Genomic DNA, 19768 nt, shown 5'->3' on the forward strand with positions numbered 1-19768 from the left:
GTGGTAAAAAAATTTCCCACAGTACCAATCATCTCACACAACCCATTTCCACGGCCTCTTGCTGGCACCAAACCTCCGCTTTCTGAAACCCCTTCCACCGGGTAGCAGGCTGCTCCAGGCAACCCCGCCGGCAGTCGCCCACACACGCATACACACACTCAAAAAGGGCAATTTTTAATTCTGGCTGCCCAAATTTCCGCCCCCACCCCGCAGCGGGACCCTGACCCCGCGCATGCGCAGAGCCGCCGCCGCGCGACGAGCCGGGGAGCGGTGGGGGGCCCCGCCCTTCCTGCCTGTGAGGGAGGAGACGGGGGCGGCGGCCGGAGTCAGACGGGAAGATGGCGGACCTGGAGGAGCAGCTGTCCGACGAGGAGAAGGTAGGGGTGGGTGGGGGTGCTGCGCCTAGCCGAGCTGGGCCGCCCTCTCTTCCCCGGCTCTCCGAGGCGGGAGGCCGCGGGGCGAGCTCGGCTCTCGCCCTGCGGTTCGTATTTTTCCCGTCGCCCCGCGGCCGGGCCTGTCAGTCAGGGGTGCGGGAGGAGGGTCGACGGGGAGGCCGGGGGCAGGGCTGGCCGGCCGCCGCCAAAGCGACGGCCCCGGCGCATCTCCCGCCGCTCCTTGTAGGGAGCGGGCCCGGTGGGGAGGCGGGGCTCGATGTCCGGTGGAGGTGGTGGCGGCGGCGGCGACTGCTCTGCCGGCTCCCCGCTGCCGCCGGGGCTGCGGGCATGGCCGCTGTTTGTTCCCGCCCGGTGTGTGTGGGGAGGGGGGGGCGGTGAGCGGCGGGGGATGGCGGGGAGAGCCTGAAAGGAGCGGAGGGACTCTCCCTCCCCTTCCCCCATCTCCACTTCCCGTTTCCGAGGCGTCTTGCCCGGGCCGGCCGGCTGAGCCGGGACACCGGCTCTGCCGTCCCCGCTGAGGGGCTCTGTGCCGCCGCCCCGTCCCCAGAGCAGGGCCGGCCTAAGAGACTGCCTCCAGCTTCAGCCCAGCAGGCTCCGAGAGGAGAGGGGATACGGGGGATTTGGGAGAGGAGGACGGGTTTGGGGGATGAAGAAGGCTGTTTTACTTCCGATTAGGAGACAGTATTTGGGAAAGTGTAAAGTCAAGGAGCAGGGCTGTGTTAACGAGATCTACATATAATCTCGTTTTAGGGCAGTTGGAAACTTCTTAGGTTTAAGACATATTTACCCAGAAAAACTTCACAAAGAGCAGGGTGTCTTATAAGACCTCAGTTACCAGGGATACTTGTCTTCCTGTGTTGGATCCAGCTTAATGGCAGCTGCCTGTTTCAGAGCTAGGGTGTGGTGTTTTGTATACATGGTGCTAGTGCACTGATCATGTCTTTATGTAATACACGGTATTATTCATTTTCGACTTGAAAAACGTAGGTTTTCTTGGCTGTGGAAACCGTGAGATGGCTTAAATGGGGGAGACATCAATAAATGGCGTTTCAAACTTCTTTGAAGTTAGAAGAAGGATGTCTGAAATGTCTAAGCGATTACAATAAGGCAGAATTTCTGCATGTTTGAGGTTAACAGGACCACGTTTCAGAACTAGAGATGCACTGATGTGCCAAGAGATGCATAACGCCAGCATCTCACTTTTTCCCAAAAGGCTTTAAGGTTGTGCCCTCTTCTGCTCAATTCACATTCAAATGCCACCTCTCTGTTGGTACAAGTAATAATGTAATCAAGAAGTATATGTGGTAATCCATGATTCTTTTAGCCCCTTGTAGAAAATGCAAGTAACTAATCGAGTACATTGTTCCTGGAGGCTATGCTTGAAAATACTACGAGCTATGTTGGCATCACTGAATGGTTGAGGTTGGAAGGGATCTCTGGAGGTCATTTTGTCCAACCCCCTGCTCAAGCAGAGTCATCAAGAGCAGACAGCCCAGGACTATGTGCAGATGGCTTTTTGAAATCTCCGAGGATGGAGATTCCACACCGTCCCTGGGCAGCCCGTGCCCCAGTGCTTGGTTACCCTTGCAGTAAAAAAGTGTTGCCTTATGCTCAGACAGCACCTCCTGTGTTTCATTTTGTGCCTATTACCCCTTGTCCTGTCAAATAATAAAAGATATATTATCTTGTATCTGTATGATCTGAGATGCACTGCCTGGGCTTTTGTCACTGATGGAGTTAAGTTCTAAACTTTCTTCTGTCTGTTAATTCCAGTTTTTCTTTTCTCCCAAAATGGGTGCATTCCTTTTAGAGACTCTTCCTGCCTTGGTATAAGTGAATAGAATCCGCCCTCTTCCATTGTAAATTTAAATTGATTCCTTGATCCACTTCAATCCCATATAAAATTGATTGTCCTGTATGAGTGGAATTTTCCAAACTTGTCAGTGAATTTTATTGCCTAACAAAGCAAAGATAAGCAACAATGCAAACTCTTGGAAAAGCAGGCAAATATCCATGCAGATCTTGTGGTGCCTTAAGATTTTAATTCTGATAACATTTTTATTGTAAAATGATAGCAGAACTTAAATGTATCTCAAACATTGTTTTACTGAGTTAAAAAAAAAAAATATCTGGATAGCATTTGAAAGCACACCCTTCTCACCCATCCAGTTGGGACTATAAATAAATGTAGGACAAATATCCATTTCATGGAGAAAAAAAATCACATTGCTCCTTTATATACTTTTTTCCAATGATGTGGAGCTGATAGTGTTGAAGGCTGACACAGGTGATGGTGGTAGTACAATTTTGTAGATAATGTCGATACAGACATAACTAGAACACTGATCAAAACTACTGGAATTCAAGGAGGGAAGAAGGTGAACAAGGTAACAGAACTTTTTTGTACCAGACTCCTCATAATGCTGTAAAAGCATAAGTAAATAGGGTATCAAGTGGTGTAGTGATACAAGTTCTGAAAGGTCTTTGATTCATGTCTCTGTGTATAGTCAGTACATTTAAGCGTTGCAAAGACAGTAAGCAATTCCGTTTAGCCGCTATAGTTTCCTTCCTGTTGCTATCTAGTAGTCAGTTAAAGATGGCTGTATTTAGCTCTAACATAATTCAGATTTAAAACTTGCAGTGTTTAGTGTAACTGAGAATACAGGAAGGGCATGAATTGCAATAGTGGCAAAACAGAGAGCTACAGTTCAGGTGAAAAAGCTCTAAAACCAAGGAAGGAGAAGAGGCAGTTGCCAGAAAGAACTTGATTTCACTATGCGAGATTGCGTAACTGATTTTGAACCCAGTCTTGTTCCTTAGATTCACATTTTAGCATGAGATTTTTTTCAAGCCTTGCTTATCTTTCAGTGATGATAGTAAGTGCGAGGATAAATTTGAAAAAGCTTTTTTTAAAAAAAATAAATCTGAGAACTATTTGTAGTAAATACAGCGTATAAAATTTGTGTATATCTGAAGATCTGAAGTTGGGCCATTGCCAGTGAAAGTTACTGGCTTTAGCATCTAGTACTAGGGATTTTCCAGTGCTCAAACCAGCTTTTGTGAGACACAGTGTTTTGTAGTTGCTTTATTCATGTAGGTCACTGAAAGTTCAGAAGCTTTTAGATAGGTGGGATAACATAAGTTTGATTGCGTCAATTTATAAATAAAAATGAGGTGTGAGAGGTGTAAATCTTGAAGCCCTGAACTCTTAAGGGAGATAGCAATGGGAAGTCAGCACTTCTGTGCCCTTCCTATGGGTAATGCATCCTCACTTAACAAGTTTTGAATAAAAAAACCTATTTATCCAGCATATTTGAAGTAGTTTTGCTAAAGTCTAGTAGCTATTTTTTTGCAGTTTAATGTTATTCCAGTTTCTGTAGAAATTGTTTTCCTACCTGTGGCTGTGTCAAACTAATAAGCATATCTAAAAATGTTTTTAATGAGCATATTAGTGTGACTATAAAAGCTACAATTTATCTGTATGAATATAGGCAATGATTAATGGAAGGTACTGATTTTACTGTAAAAGTTGTACTTACTAATGTAAATAGTCATTAACAAGCAACAGCACAAATGCAAAACAGGACTACAACTATTTAAATCATAAAACCAGTGTTCTGCAGTCCATTTTTGGTGACTCGAAGGGATGTATTTACTGCAGATTATTTTTTTTAAATGTGAATCCTGTTCTCTACAAAGCACAGGAATTAAATAGCTGTGTTGATACCAAGATAAAGCCTAAGAAAATTGGGATGCCTTTAGGGAGGTAAGGGGAGAATCCTCATAGGAAAGGATAACGCATCAGGTTTTTTTAATGCAAAATTAGCTCTTGCATTCCTTAAAATGCTGAGCATATAAATATAGTCAAATATGATTTTTAAAAAAAGGAACTGTACCTCTTTCAGTCAGGTTATATCTCAGTAGTTCCACTTGTTCAGGAAGATGGGGTTTAACAGTGGGTCAGCTTGCTGTAATTAGAGCAAAACTTCTCTTCTGGTGAGGAAGTAGTCCCATTTGTGAAAATGAGCCAGCATCTCTTCCAGGTATTTCCTGGTGCATTGGGTAATTTCATAACTTCTTAAATTAGGTGTCAAAACCTACAAATCTAATAAAGGTGGATGACTTTCACCAACAAAACTGCAGTGTAGTTTTGTCAGGGTGTTTAAGGAAAACTTGTTTTTTAGTCAGTGCCTTGAGATGAAAAGTCTAGGCCAGTAAAATGCATTCTCTTGTGTGTGTAACTTCGTCTTTAAAACGTAGTATGTTGACAGCAGATCGGACTTGCACGTACAAGCCCACCAGTGTGGGAGGTTCAGATGTTTCCTTAATGCAAATATAAACCTTTTTCCTGAAACTACTTTGGAAGCATTAGCAGATTTTTTTTGACAAAAAACTTAGTTTTTAAAAATCTTTACATGTATTAAAGCAGTACACGTGCTCTGAATCATTCATTTTGGAAGGATCTTGAATTCTCACTTTTAGAATTGCTCTGAATGGGACCTGGAGACCGTAGATGATTAGAAGCAGAATGTGTTGGAGTAGAAGCAGGATTTGAATAGCCTTTTCTGGGTATAATTTCACTGTAATCTATAAGGTAAATTTAAGTTTAAGTTTTGCAAGTGTCCTTAATGTTCTTTGTAGTTCATTAGTGCATATTTTGATTTATATTTAGAAGTGCATCTTTGCTAACGTGTCCAGCAGGAGAACCTTGCGAGCTCTCTGGTTCTTGTTTATATTTAAATTCTGAGTAGAACTGGAAATGCTGTAGCAGGTTCCGATGAAAGGTTGAAAAAACGTTTAATACTCAGTTACCGAAGTTACTGAAATAACTCAGTTACTGTTTAAGCATAATTTCTGCTTAATTTACTACATTAACAAAGCTGTGAAAGTTAACATTTTTCCACAAGTGAACGTAAGAGAAGTTGTGTGGAAGGGATTGTTTTTACAAAGATGAGGTTAAACTCAATGATTACACTTTGATAACATTTGGGGTAAATTCTTTAATAAGAAAGAGGAAGTTGGGAGTGCTTCTCAGGCTGCCATGTAATTCTGAGTATAGCAGTCCTTCCAAGATTAAGACTTTTGTGTACATCCTGACATATCATAGTGTGCGGTCTTGGGTTAGGAATTATTTTTTTAAAAAATGTATGCCCTTGAGATTGACGGACAAAAGAGAAATTTTAATCACTGTTGAGAAATTACAGAAGTGTTCAACACTGTCTGAAAAAATGTTCATATATCATGACAATGTATAACTGCAAAAAAATAACTATATTTAAAGTTATACAGGCTGGAAGAAACTGTTGGAGGTAACTCAAATGCTGCTTGGTCAAAGCAGGCCAACTTAGATCAGGTTGCTTAGGAACTTGCACTTTCAGTTTTGTCTGTCTTCGAGGATGGAGACTGCGCAGGGTTACTGGGTGATGTGTTGCAGTGTTTGACTACACCCATGGTCAGAAACTTTTCCTAATATTTAAATGTTGCAACTTAAATGTCCAATGCTGGTTGTCTTTTCACTGTGCACCTCCATAAAAGTTATTATGCAAAGCAAAATTGTCTGCTTTTTTAACAAGCTAAAAATAATTATCTGAAGCTTGAAAACGAATACAAATGAAATCTGTTATTCTAAATATAAGATCAGCAATTTCTAAAACTGCAGTTCATAATTTTTTTGTTATTATTAGTTTGAAGAAGTAAGTACTTGTGGATTATGGCTTTTACTGTGTTGTGGGGTATTTATAATGCAGTGGCACCTCAGGGCCATCAAAATCCCTGTTCTTGCTGCCTTTGTGCTCACAGAACTATTGTGGAAGCCATGCTACCAGGAAACCTCATAGTTTTAAGTAGATAAGAGAAACTGATTGAACCAAAAATAGAGAAGAGTAACAGAACACATTATTGGCAAAGCCAGTAATGATACCGGAGACAATAATTTGTGGTATAACAGATAGGATTCTGTTGCCCACCAACACAGTCATCAACCTACAGTTCTGCTGTGAAATACCATCTTTGGTTGATTTTGATTTTGGCAGCCAAGGAGGAATAGGATAAGGATTTTAGCCACATTGTTTAGCAAATCAGTGTATTTTTCTCAGGCAGCACTTAAAATATTCACTTCCAGTTTCTGAAAGCAGCTGTAAAGGAGTTAGAACTGCTCATGCAGAAATGAACGCAGATTTTTCAGCGTATGGAAATAACTTTTTTTTTTTAATCCTTGAATAAAAAGCTTCTGAAATGTAAAATATTTCAAATACTTTCTTACCTTGACAGAAAGCATTAAAACTTTCAAACTAGTAGGTAACTTTGAGAGAGAAATTTAACACACTGGAATTGGGAGGGGGAGGTATACAGTTAAGGTGGCACCTTATTCTGTGACTTCTAATAAAGGCATTTTTCATAGAACAAGCTCTGATGTTGTTCCTTTTCTCTCCCTGCTGCCATTGAATCCAGGCTCGATGTCCTTGGGAGTATCTAATTATAAATAGCAATCTTGGAGCAGTAGGAAGGATCACTTGAAAAATGTAGGCTTTGCGGTAGAAGAATGCTTTGCAAACGTGAACCGAGTGCTTTTTAGATTATGGTAGGTTGCACTCTGTAAAGACTGCTGAGAAAGAGAGGTCTCATTGCTGCAACTGAGGAGCATGTGTGTTGGGCTGACAGAAAACGTCTTGATTCTCTATGTGGGGGATGATGCCATTGGTTTCTTTCTTTGTGAAGTCTTAGCCATTTCTGATACCTTTTACTTCTCAAACAGACTTTAATGCATTTGCTTTTGACTAAATGTAAAATTTTACTGCTTTTTCAGTTGTCAATGAATGACTTTTGCAAGGAAATTCTGAGGGTTTTTTTTAATGCTTATTATCTGTTGTCTATCTGATCCGTAAGGAAAAAAAAAGTATGCAATTGCTCAGCTTCTAAAGATTTTATGGGTAAGATTTACTCATAAATTTATATGAGACTGAGGACTGCGTTTGACTTTTGTCAAATCATATGAGATTTCTATTTAACAAAGGGGAGTGCTAGCCTCTAACATGCTTCCCCAAACAATATTTTGTTTCTTGGGTTGATTATCTATGTTGGGGCTTGACTGTACAATGAAATATAAAGTACCAAAGAATGATACAGTTTGAGATACTGATATTTTAAAGCATCCAATGTATAGTCTTCTGAGACTGGAACTTAATGCTACTTTATTTGACACACTTCCTATTCATCCTTTTTTCTTTTCTGTTTTTTTTCTTTCCATTTTTTTTTATTTGCCTTTTTTCTCAGACAGTCCTTTGGAAGGTAGTGAAAGCAACTTTTGTCTAAGCTGTGAACGTGAGATGTTCTTAATCTTTTTTTTTTCCTTTTTTTTTTTCCTGGATGCTCATTTATGAGCTTTCATGTACATAGCTGGAAAAAGGACTACTATATTAAAGGTAAAAATTTGCAGTAAAGACGCTGCAGGAAGAGTGTTCTGTATGACAAATTTGAGACATGTAACTCTATCAGTAATTTTAGAACCACTTTTGTATGTATGTGGTTTTCTCGGCTTATTTGCTTTCCCGCCAACTACTAAGAAGACATAGGCTTTCAGAGAAATACAGATGTGGGGAAAAATAATATAATGTATTCTACTGTCTGTATTATAATTACAAGGAAATTTTTTCAATGCAGAGCTTTTAGTAATTGATGGTGATAGCTGAAGCCGAAGTTTCAGGTTAATCTTGATCCTTTAACATCTACAAACAAAGCATACTTGTTTCACTAATTCGAGACCAGTACAGTCCTTGTAATACGTTTCTGAATTAAAATATGGGAAATGCATGACATGAAAAGGTGTTCAATTAGATATAGTCAGAAGTAGTAAAAGTAACTGTAAAATGTCATGGGGGAGATCTAACTTCTCTAGGGTTTTTTTTGTAGTTAGACCTCTGTATTACCTCAATAACACATTGCTTTCATATACCTCTTTGCTATCTGTACCTGATACGAGGACTTTCAGAAGTCCTGTTTTGGGGTTGGTTTTTTTTTTTAATCCTTCATCTTAATATGAAGTGGTTCATAAAGCAATTTTAAGATGGAGACTTCTATAATATTTAGATACACTGCTGCTGAAACGCCCTACACTGAAACAGTCAGCACCTTTCAAAATGGTTATTTTTGTGAAAATAAATTTAATTATCCGAGTCAATTCTTCAAGTAAAAAGAATGCAGCTAGAATACCTCATGCTGTGTAGGATTTTCTTTTTGCACCACTATTAAGTGCTGGTACTATTACATACTCTTATTAAATATTTGTGTATTAAAAATAATTGAGTAAAACACATGTTCTACAGGCGCAATGCATCTTCAGGCATTACTATGAAGGAAATGTCTGTTCAGTCAAAGCCATAGGCATGGAATGTGCCCCTCCTTTCCTGTGCCACAGAACCACATTTTTGCAGCATTTTCTTCCCAGAAGCAGAAGTGAATTGAATGTGCTACAGTGCATTTTTCAGTTGAGCTTGGCAGGAAAGCAGTTGCAACAATACTTTTTATGTTCATTCACTTTACTGGAGTCACTGCCTTTGCTCCATGTTTGTGTGAGATGCTGCATGTTCTGGGGTGCTTCTTCACTATTTGAAATTATACCCGCAGGTCTGGGTGAGGTTTCGTGAGATGCTGAGAAGACAGTTTGCTGGCACTTGTCTAGCCTTTTGAAGGCTTATTTACCTCACTAAACTGTTAGCAGCAAGAAGCAATAATTGTTTAAAGCTCTATTGATAAGTGAATTGGTTGCTATGTTCATGCCACCTTCTAAAGCTATTCTTTAGTTAGATCAATTTGCGTCTCTGGATGTTCACATAAATAGATGAGCACTGGTGACAAAAAGGAGTTTGTAAAAATGGATCACAGGGCTTATTTGTGAAGGGGCAGGGAGATTAGTCCTTTTGGTCGCAGCAGAAGCATGGTATTAGGTCAGTTTATGCCAATTAGGAAACACTCCCAGCTTTTTTTTTATTTTAAAAGATGTATTGTAATTGCTGGTTGTAACATTGGAGCCAGTATCTTCCTGTCCAAAGGAAAAGCCAGTTACATTTTTTTTAAACATTGAAGGATTTGTAAACTCAAAAACTATGTTGATGTTTTCCGTACTGACAGGTCATCAGGCATTGTATCTTGCAAGTGATTGAACCTTAAAGTGTGTTCCTTGATGTGTGCTACATGTGTCAATGCAAAATTAATTTTGACTGATAGAAGATGTTAGAGAAGTTTTGTTGTTCATTAGAAAGTAAAGCTGCGTGTTGAAAAATAGCGGCTCAGCTGAACTCAAAACGCGAGTTTGAATCAAACTCGGAACTTGGCAAAAGGTTTGTCTAGTTTTATTCAGTATCACTCCAGGTAGTACAAGCAGGATTCCTGAATGAGTTGCATGTTATCGTGAGTGTGAATTACAGGGTCTTGAGAGAATTGGAACTCACCTAGTTTGAATCAGCTTAACTGTGTTACCTGTAAATACAGTTTAGTGGACCAAGACAAAGCTATTTGCTTAGTTACTTGTGGAAAGGCTACCTGAACCAACAATTACGGCAGAAGGCGTGACTGTGGGAATAGAGCTCTCTGGGCTCTTTAGTGTTCCTAGAGCAGAAGCAAGGAGCTCCCGTCTCCCAAATGTGATACCTCATCTGCTTTTTTGCCAAACATAGGTTCCTGTGAGTGGGAGATTTGTTTTGTTTTATAAGGAAGCAAGGGTGCTCTCAAGAATCCAGAATATAAATGCATGATACACAATGCTTTGCTCCTGCTATAACACTTTCTGTAATCACTGATAAAAATAACTGCTGGAAGCTCTTTTTTTTTCCCCTCTGTGATCAGCAACAAAGTTGTATTTGAGTGGAAATGTATTGTGGAGGTCCTCTGTTACTTCCCTCCTTCCCCTCCAAATTTTCATGCAGGTGTTAGGTAAAAAGGGATTTTAATATTTGCTTGACTATTTCATTTTTATTGCTCTGGAGCAGTAAACTTTAACCTGTTACTAGTGTAGAGGAAGGGTGGATCTCCCTGCTGCAAGGAGTTCATAGCTGAACTTGAAGTAAGTGATGTGTTGGAAAGAGTAGGGGCAAAGTATGTGGTTTCACAGCATCTTGCTTAACAGCACCTGTGCAGCATTGATGTTGAGTGAAGGCGGGAGCTGTCAGGGTGCCTGGCAAATACAGCTGTATTTCAGTTAAATTTAAAAGGGTAAAAGAAAAAGGGAAGGAGGGGAGAAAAGCTAGCTTAAGTTTTAATGTCTCTGTTATTGTTAGGTGTACCCTAGCTAATTATCAGGAATGAGCATATCTTAGTGGAGCTGACAGTGGCGTGGCAGCAGCCCCTGCATTTCTGCAGACACATATTCATGACCATATATAGGCACATACAGCACAGAAGGTCGGGCTTTTTCAACCAGTGTCAGTTCCGATGTGCCAGGAACAGGAAGAGTGGTTTGGGGGCATTTGAAGTCACTGCATATAACTTCTTTAAAATAAAACAAACTTCAGAATGTCTCAGTCTGGAAAAGGTAGAGAAGTAGGATTTCTCTATGTATCTGATGGGTGTCATGCCTTGAGAGAAATTAGATTGTGAAATGAAAGCAAAAGCATGAAAACAAGGCAGATTTAGCATAACTGTACTGTTCTGTACATTGCTACCTCTGTGCTTGTGTAATTTGAAAACTGCAAATACTGTAGTAACTGCGTGTAGGCATTTGTTGACAGACCAATTGTTTTGATCTCTAGCGGAATGAAGAATTAGGCATTATTATGCCTAATGTCCATGCTCATCGCATACAACAAACCTGTCCCTTTCTCTTTCGCTAAGCTTCTCAGTCTGAATTTTTACCTTAACTGAAATAGTTTATATAATAAAAAAGCTTGTAACTGATGTGGTGGGTAGCATTTGGATTCACTTAAATTGAGAAAGTAAATCTCACTAGCACTTGCTGATGTCAGACTTCCATTTAAGTTAGAATTGATGACTGTGACTGGTGTATATGTGAAAATCGGATAAAGAGAACAGCTTCAGTGGGGAATACTTTCCTTCTTAATGTTTCAGAAGTTTGGCTTTGTGTCATTTGTCTTAGTTTTGTTTTGTTTGTAACCTCCTCTCAGCCTCTGTGATTTGTCCAAATTAATGCTAATACCTGCATGAAGTCACATCTCATGAAAATGTATTTAGATTGGTTTTGTGCATTCTTTGTGAACCACTAATGATCAGATGTTCTGGATTAGTGAACTCTGAAGTTCATAGTTTCTTGCAAGCCACTCTGCAGGCATTTAACTGAAAACAGTGTCTGTACATCTAGTCTTGGAAAGTACCTCAATGAAACACTGTCTTAAACTTCAGGTGGTGTTTTGGGAGTAACTAGAGTAATAAAGTGGAGAAATTTCAGGTGTTTTCTCAATCTTTTGAGTATTCTAAAGGAATACTCTATTGTTTAACCTAATTTTTTCTTACTTGCTGATATACGTATAGGTGCTATGTGTGAAAGTGCAGTTCTCTTGAACGGAAAAGGTTTTGTCATTTAGACTTCTAAAATATTATGTTGTTTCTGTTTTGATTTGTTCAAGTCAGTTCTAATCAATTTTTTAAAGTCTCAATGTGTTGAATAACCAGCACTGGTTTCAACTGTAACGCATCTGATCGAAGTGTTTTGTTAAACAGTCTTCAGCAAAAATAACTTCCTATCTGGATTGTATTGCAGTTTAGGGTTTTTTGCCTGTCCCTTTATATTACAAGTAATGGGCCTCTTGCTATGTGTGCATTTTTAAATATTTTTTTTTATTTGCCATAAACACTGCATTTTATATGGACTTACCCTTTGTTTAAATTGTGCTTCCTCAAGTGATAGCAGAGCCTGGGGCCTTTTATTGCCAAAAGGGGGAAATCTTCATCTCATTGAAGCTCATGAAGGTGTGTTGCTTTATCCTTCAGTATCAGTCTGGTTTTGGGAAAAAGAAACCTCCTTTAGAGCATTTATTTCTGGAAAAACTCAGTGGCAATAAAGAAGCTGTAAGTGCTTTTCAGTTCTTATGTGTTAAGTGAGACTACTGGATTTAATTCTCTTATATGGGCAGCTTCTATGTATGAGTTGGGGAAATATAGCTTTTTCAGATACTCATCTCCACAGATAAATTAATTTGGTTTAACTGCTGAAGAAAAGTGGATTAGTTTTAAATGGGCTCCACAAAGGCAGGTTAGCAAAATGGAGAGTGTGTCTTAGCTGACATACTGTCAACTTCTGAAGATACATTAGTTTTTTTGCTTCTGTAAGCATGAATATGCTTTGTACTTCTTGATGAGATAATCATGCAAATTAGCAATGAATGTGTTTATCCTATAAAAAGTGGCATCTATGATGAATTATCACACTGAAAAAATTCTCATTGAGGAATTGAATTTACTAGTTAAAATGTTCATTAAGAGTAATGTTAAGGTTGGTCTGTCCTGAGGGAACATCTGTGACTATTGAATACCTCTGAACAGATATTACTTATACTATAGCTAATATGACTGAGAAGAATAGTTCTTATTGATAGCGAAAAAAGAAGCAAAACCAGTTTTACATTTTCATAACTACTGAAAATGAGGTATTATTCCAGTTTTAGTACAGACTTAATATCTCACCTTACAGATATTATGAGCTTAAAGCACATGGTCAGAGTGCAGTTTGGGCACCCAGGTTTTGCTTAATTTTGCTCATTTAGCTGCTGCCCAACTGAAAACTGATGGACCACTTATTTCTGAACTCAGAGTGTCTCTAAGTCTTGTTTCTCTGCTTGCCCAGAGCTAACCCGGCCTCGGCAGGGGTAAGCAGTACTGTTCATGTCCTGAAGTCGAGTCGGACCCAAGAAACCGTCTTTTCATCTGACTTTGAGCTAGGAATCAGTCCGATAATCATACTGTAAGCACAACCTGCTCTTAAGTATGAGGCCTAAATTCCAGTCTGATTCTAGATTCTGTTAATTGGTCATTTGATAAAACGTCCTGGTAGTGTAGGGCCTTGGAGCCTGTCTTGCCCTTCTCTTTGAGTGGTTTAATAGTACTGTAGGTCAGCTATATGTCATGTCCTTCAGATGTCTTTGGATTGAGCATTGAGCTGTGTACACTGTGTACAGAGTGCCCTGACTTCAGCAGGAGAGGTATGGAGTATGTCCTCTCTTGGGAAAAGTATGCAGACTGGTGCTTGGGGTAATCTGGCTAATGCAGATGAGTTCACGTTCCATTGGGTCAAAGGAGACAATCCAAGTCATGCTTTCTTATCTGGGCAAGTGCATTAATAAGCTGCCATAGAAGAAGAGCCTCTTGCCTCTCTGTGTCTCTTGAGAAGAGTACAGTCTATGGCATTTATCTCAGTATAATGCAAATTTACATGTAAAAAGCAGTTCTGATTTAGGTATTTGAGGCAGCAGATAAAGACTGTCTGCAGTCCAAAATGTTGGATTCAGTTTAGAAAGCTGGGAACGGGTAGCCTTTCATTTCCGTAGTCAGCTCTGAGTGGCTGTGTGCTGACTTCTAGTGAGCAGAAGCTGCCTGGGCTAGCCATTTGGAATCTCATTGAGGTTTGAACACTGCTAATGAGGCAGCAAAGCACGCTCTCAGGATGCTCTAAGCTTGAACCACCTCTCCTTGAGACCGTTTTCTGAAACTTGGACCTTGTCAGGAACCAAGGGCCCAAGCACTGGCTGTATTGCTACCCTCAGCTGTAAAAGTCAGTTCAAGAGCTCTAGCATGCTCAGGCAGTTCTTTTGTAGTTTCAGACGTATATAGACGTGTCAATGTAAAGTGTTCTTTGGTTATTTTTAGCTATTTGTTAATTAAGCATGTGCTTGTCAGACACGTTAATTTCAAACAAGAAGCCCAGAGAGTACAGACACTGAATCTCCCAGCTCTGTATTCCATAGAAGCATAACTGGAGGTGTTAGAAATGGGAACTATGGTTCCGGTAGTATCCTGTATTTGAATAGCGACATCGTATCATGGATGCAAGAGAGCTTTGAATGTCTCCTTAACTTAGGTAACTGTAAATTGTGAAGGATAGGAACTTTTGTCAGGTTAAGTTAGGAAAACAACATTGTTTATTTGTTTGTTTATATAATGGGTGCCCTTAACAGTTTAAGGGGGAAAGAAGAATGAATGAAAGCAAGTCTGCTGAGTGACATTCTGCAAGTAAGGTAATAGTTGAAAGGTTGCTTCACATCAGAAAAAAAAAAGCCATTTTCATGTTTCTTTTGCAAGCATATGTGTCTGCAGCTGTGCAGTGAACCAGTTCAGGGAACTGGTCTGAAAAAAACAGAAAAATAACTTTTCTAACTTTGCTCACTGCAGTTGTACAAGTGCTTGTGCCAGCAGAAGGGAGAAAGCCAGGGCAGGTGTACCTACTTTTAGTGGAAGTACTGGCTTTAGCTGTGTTTTGTCTGCAAGAAGTCGTGGCTGAAGGCAATTGCTCAAGGACTTGCATTAAAGAAGCTTTCAAGGTGCTTTTTTAAGTTGTATCTGCTGATACTGTGGTACTAAGATGCAGGTGAAATTACATGATTTAGTGTCTATAGAAGCGTTTTTAAGCTTATGTAGTCTATCGATTACTGCCTAGCTGTGGATCTCTTGGAAAGTTTAGAACCATAGGATGTAGAGTAAAATGAGAGGAGACACTGTGAAGACCAAATGTATCTTCATCATGGTTTTTGACTCTCTTGGAATGTGTGTTAATTCCCAGGAATCCATGGACCGAAAGTTGAAATATATTGTGAATATATTATTGATCTTATTTGTTAGATTAATCTTTTTGCCAGTAATACAAAATATGAGTGACTCAATTTCTCTGCTTCTATGACATATAATCTCCTCTGTTCTCTTTGAAGAGGTGAAACTTTGTTTCTAACAAAGACAGAGGAGTTTAAATAATGTGAACAAGTGTATGAAACAGTGGGAGTTGTACAATTCCATGTCTAGGTATTAAGGCTATACAATGCATGATTGGTTTGAATAGGAATGAATACAAGTATATACAACCACATAATTGTTTTTGTATTTAAGGTGCGTATAGCAGCAAAATTCATAATTCATGCTCCTCCTGGGGAATTCAATGAGGTGTTCAATGGTGAGTATCTGTCTGCTCTGTCCCTTCATTTAAGGCATTTATATACAAAATTGTATTGCTGATTACTGTCCTGAATTTCATGTAGCTTATATTTTAGCCGCTCACTTGCTGTAAGAGCTGGTTTTGTAGCTTGGTGTAGTAAGCTTTGCAGTCACAAGACAGCTTGGAGTTTAAATGCAAAAGGAGGAAAGTACCACTTGTCTTTGTGATGTGAGAATGAGCTTTCTTTCTGTTTTTAATCAGTCATGAATTAACAGTTGCTAGGGTTTTCATTTAGAGGACACAGGTACACTTTTTTTTCCCCAGTCTTTGATAGAAGAGTACATTTTTCAATAGAAATGAAACTAGCTGAAATTAAAATCTTTTTTATTTTAAAGAAGGAATATCATTGCAAATACTTAACCTTGAATATACAAAGGACTACTGCTTAATGCGAGTTGTGAAAAGAATATTAATCTTCTCCAAACATTGTTAACCCTTGAATTCTGGGCACACTTTATTTTACTGAGTGTATTGGTAAACTGAAAAGAAACCTGAAATTAGCTTCTCTCAACTATTGTTGCCCTGAACTTTACCTAAGATATTTTTCTTTTAAAATTGTTGTGCGTGTCTTACATAAAGATATGTGGACATGCATATCATATAAGAATGAATATGTCTTGTTGCTTTAGCTTACAAATATCTCTGATGTTATTTAAGTCAAGTAGTAAGTTTAGTATACTAAACTTTTAGTCTGTGTCAGGCTGGGGAGAGCTTAAATTTGTTAGAATGTAAGGTTTTTAGAAGTTCTTTGTTCTTCAGCTAAACTGTGACCTGCTGATTATTATTTAAGCTTAGCTTGTACTACATTTGTGAAATGAACTGTTGGCGAACAGCTCAATAACCTAGCTCCCTGAAGGTTAACATGACTTCTTATAGTAATACTGCTGTAAACTGTATCGTTAAGCTAGTTCATTGTCGCAGCTACTTGCTCAATAATGGAATATAATATGTTTGAAAACACATAACAAAATATTTGATCATAAATGCATGACCAGTGTTCAATGAGATTCAGACTGACTTCCTAAAAAAAGAGAGAGAAAGCTTTAAATTCCAATTCTATAAAGCGTGATTCTGTTTTTTTTTTTGGTTTGGCGTGGGCTTTTTTGAGCTTCTGGGGTTGTTTTTTTTTTTTTTTTTCCGCTTGGGGTGTTTTGGTTTGGGATTAGGTTTTTTTTTGTTGGCAGTGTTTTTTTTTTTATCAGTGGTCGTGTGTTTTTCTTGGGTTTTTTTATTTTTTCAAGAAGAAATACTTCAAACATATTCTGGATTTCTTTTCACTTGCATGATACCTTGGGAATCTTTGGGAGAGTTTAAAATGTTATAGCAAGACTAATGATCAGTTAATGATCAGTGCATTAAATTGTTATTAAAATAGTGCCTAGCAAATAACAAGCCAGTAAATCAAGTACATAAATAACAATTTGGTGCATAGTAAATATGAAATAATTCTGAGGAGGGTATTAACTTTATTCTGTACTTATGTTTCTTGTATGATGGTAGAAATGGTATTGTGATATATTGTGCTCTGACTACTAAGTGTCATTAAGGAATGAGAGCAAAAATGGTAAAGCTTAAAAAAAAAATAAGTACGACACATACTATATTAGTCTCATTAAAATACAGTGGCCACTACCATGAATACAGTGTGAGGGATTTCATAGCTTACATCTTAAAAGTGAACTTATTTGAATTCTGTGCTGTTCTCATTCAGAAATTCTCTAAAAACTAGTTTGACAGATTCCCAGAGCTGTCATACAGCCGGTAGAATATGGCTTTTATCTGCTTACCAGATTGTCTTGGAAGGGATCCATTTCCGTACTACTCTTCTCATTTCGTTCAGTCAAAATTATGAAATATGAAGCAATACATTTTCTACCTAGTAATCTCTATGGATGGTTTGGTTTTTTTGTTTTGTACAATCTGTTGACGTTTTTTATGTGACTGAAACAAGTTTCTGAGCTAACTGTACTTTTATGTTGTAAATATCTCCTTTCAGATGTTCGGTTGCTGCTTAATAATGACAATCTTCTCAGGGAAGGAGCCGCCCAGTAAGTACCAGATGCCACATACAATTGCATAAAAGCAAGATGTCTTTCAGTAAGACTTTCACTGTCAGTAAGTGATTTGTTTAAAAAGATGTGTGCTTGGCAAGTAAAACACTGTTTTGTGTTGTGCATCTTTGATCAAGATTAAGTTCTTGGCAGAGAAGAGATCTGTATTGTATCCTAATGATTAGAGCAACTGTTTTGGAAAAGGGTAACCCGGATTTTGGAACCAGTCTCCACCTTTTTGGATTTCCTTTTCTGTTTCTTGGTAGATGTTATAGGCACTGAACATGTGTAAGATACTGCTTCCTTAGACCCTACTTTTATATCAAAACATTATGCCTACTGTATTTTATGCCAAAATTAGTTTCATCTGTAAGAACAGAGATGTCTGACTTAGTAGGTTGGATCCCTGTGGAATTTAAACTTTATCTGTTCCCACAGTTTATATGGGTCACTGTAAAGCTTATGTGTTTGTCTATATCAGGTTATTTTTGAACGTAAATCATTGTGTAATGGTGGTTGGAATCTGTAATATGAGCACTAAATGAACCAAGGTGATTCCAAGGATTTGGGCCTGTAAGATAATGAATCATTGATATAATTTTTTGATGTATCACCCCCCAGATTATTGGTTATTATTTAAATCTCTTTCAGCTAGTAAGGAAAAAGACTGTACTTGATGCAGGCTTTTGGTATTGTGTTTTTTCTCTTGTAGTGCATTTGCACAGTACAACTTGGACCAGTTTACTCCAGTAAAAATTGACGGTTACGATGAACAGGTATGAATACAATGAGATACTTGCAATGTTCCTTAAACTGTTAAAGATGTTCTGGTATTTGAATGTATCTTGGCAAGAAAATGAAAAAAATGAAAAGAAATGCATCTTCCCTGACAAAATGTAGAGATTATGGCCCTCCAATAATACCAGTTCCATAAGATAATCATTTAGGACATCTAAAGAGCTTGAAATTTCAGTCTGTGTTGTTGGCCTGAATTCAGTCAGACCTGATTTGGAGCTGTAGAAACAATTTGCTCCATCTTTAGTACTAGAAGACATGAATTTCTATATCACGTTGGTGGTTGTTGTAAGAGGGTAAGATTCAGAGGGGTTTTTTCTGAGTCAGTGTGTTGTGTTAGCCTTGTCCTCTCTTGCTATATGCATATTTTCTTTAAAATGTGAGTCTTACGTGAGTCTTTAGATATGAATAAGCTCCAGTTAAGTGCAGGATATAATTAGATTTGGCATGTTACGTTTTTTTTGGTCTTTATTCAATAGCAAATGTTATTAACTAAAACTTCGTGATACAGGTTTTGATAACAGAACATGGTGATTTGGGAAATGGAAAATTTTTGGATCCCAAGAACAAGATTTCTTTTAAATTTGATCACTTAAGAAAGGAGGCTACTGATCCTAGACCACATGAAGTTGAAAATGCCATCGAATCCTGGAGAAATTCAGTTGAAACAGCAATGAAAGCATATGTGAAAGAACACTACCCAAATGGTGTCTGCACAGTAAGTACTAAATTATATAACCACTATAACTGCTATAGATAGATATGTAAAAAAAAAAAGTTATTATTTGTAAACCAGGAAGACAGGCAGTTTCAACTGTAAAGAATTTAGTCCTGTCAAGGGTTCATACAGGGAAATGAGGGAAAGCATCAGAAGTTTAATATTTCAGCTGTTGGATTACTAGTGGGTGGTTACTGCAGATCACAGTGAAGATTGACCTCTTGGTTCTGAAGAATTTTTGTTTCAGTTTCTTAAAGCATTAATGCCTTCTGTGGACTACTGCAGGTTGATCCTGGCTATGTGGGTGGTTACTTTTAAAAAATAAAAACATTTTTAAAAAAATGCGTAAGATAAAAATGTCTGTCTTGGCTTTGTGTACTGACAAAACTGTCAGTAAAGCAAACTGTTTTCTCTCCATCACATCTTCTGTATATCAAAGTGTTATGTTCTTACCACCAGAATCAGTGCGTTCTGATGGCTTATTAAAATGGAACCTCTCAGTCTGTACTAAAATAGTATTCATTTGCTGTTAGGAGCCCTAGGACTATTTGAAGTTTAGCAAACTGATCTAATGATAGCTGTCCCATGCTTTCTAGTAACCTGATGGAAAAACTAACTGGGGCAGAAGTGGGGAATAAAAATCAGTTGCTGAGGTAACAAGTTG

General features: G+C 38.5%; 1 protein-coding gene across 1 annotated transcript in view; it reads left to right on the forward strand.

The window, feature by feature from the left end:
- Nucleotides 1–241: 241 nt before the first annotated feature.
- Nucleotides 242–19768, forward strand: part of CAPZA2 (capping actin protein of muscle Z-line subunit alpha 2) — a 33753-nt gene continuing 14226 nt past the window's right edge. Inside the window, exons 1-5 of the mRNA XM_063323235.1 lie at nt 242–377; nt 15435–15498; nt 17537–17588; nt 18304–18367; nt 18898–19104. Of these exons, the coding sequence (XP_063179305.1) occupies nt 339–377; nt 15435–15498; nt 17537–17588; nt 18304–18367; nt 18898–19104 (426 nt within the window). The 5' untranslated portion in view covers nt 242–338. The remainder of the gene's footprint in view (nt 378–15434; nt 15499–17536; nt 17589–18303; nt 18368–18897; nt 19105–19768) is intronic.

The sequence above is a fragment of the Chroicocephalus ridibundus genome, chromosome 1 (assembly GCF_963924245.1).
Source record: "Chroicocephalus ridibundus chromosome 1, bChrRid1.1, whole genome shotgun sequence".
NCBI classification, from domain to species: domain Eukaryota; kingdom Metazoa; phylum Chordata; class Aves; order Charadriiformes; family Laridae; genus Chroicocephalus; species Chroicocephalus ridibundus.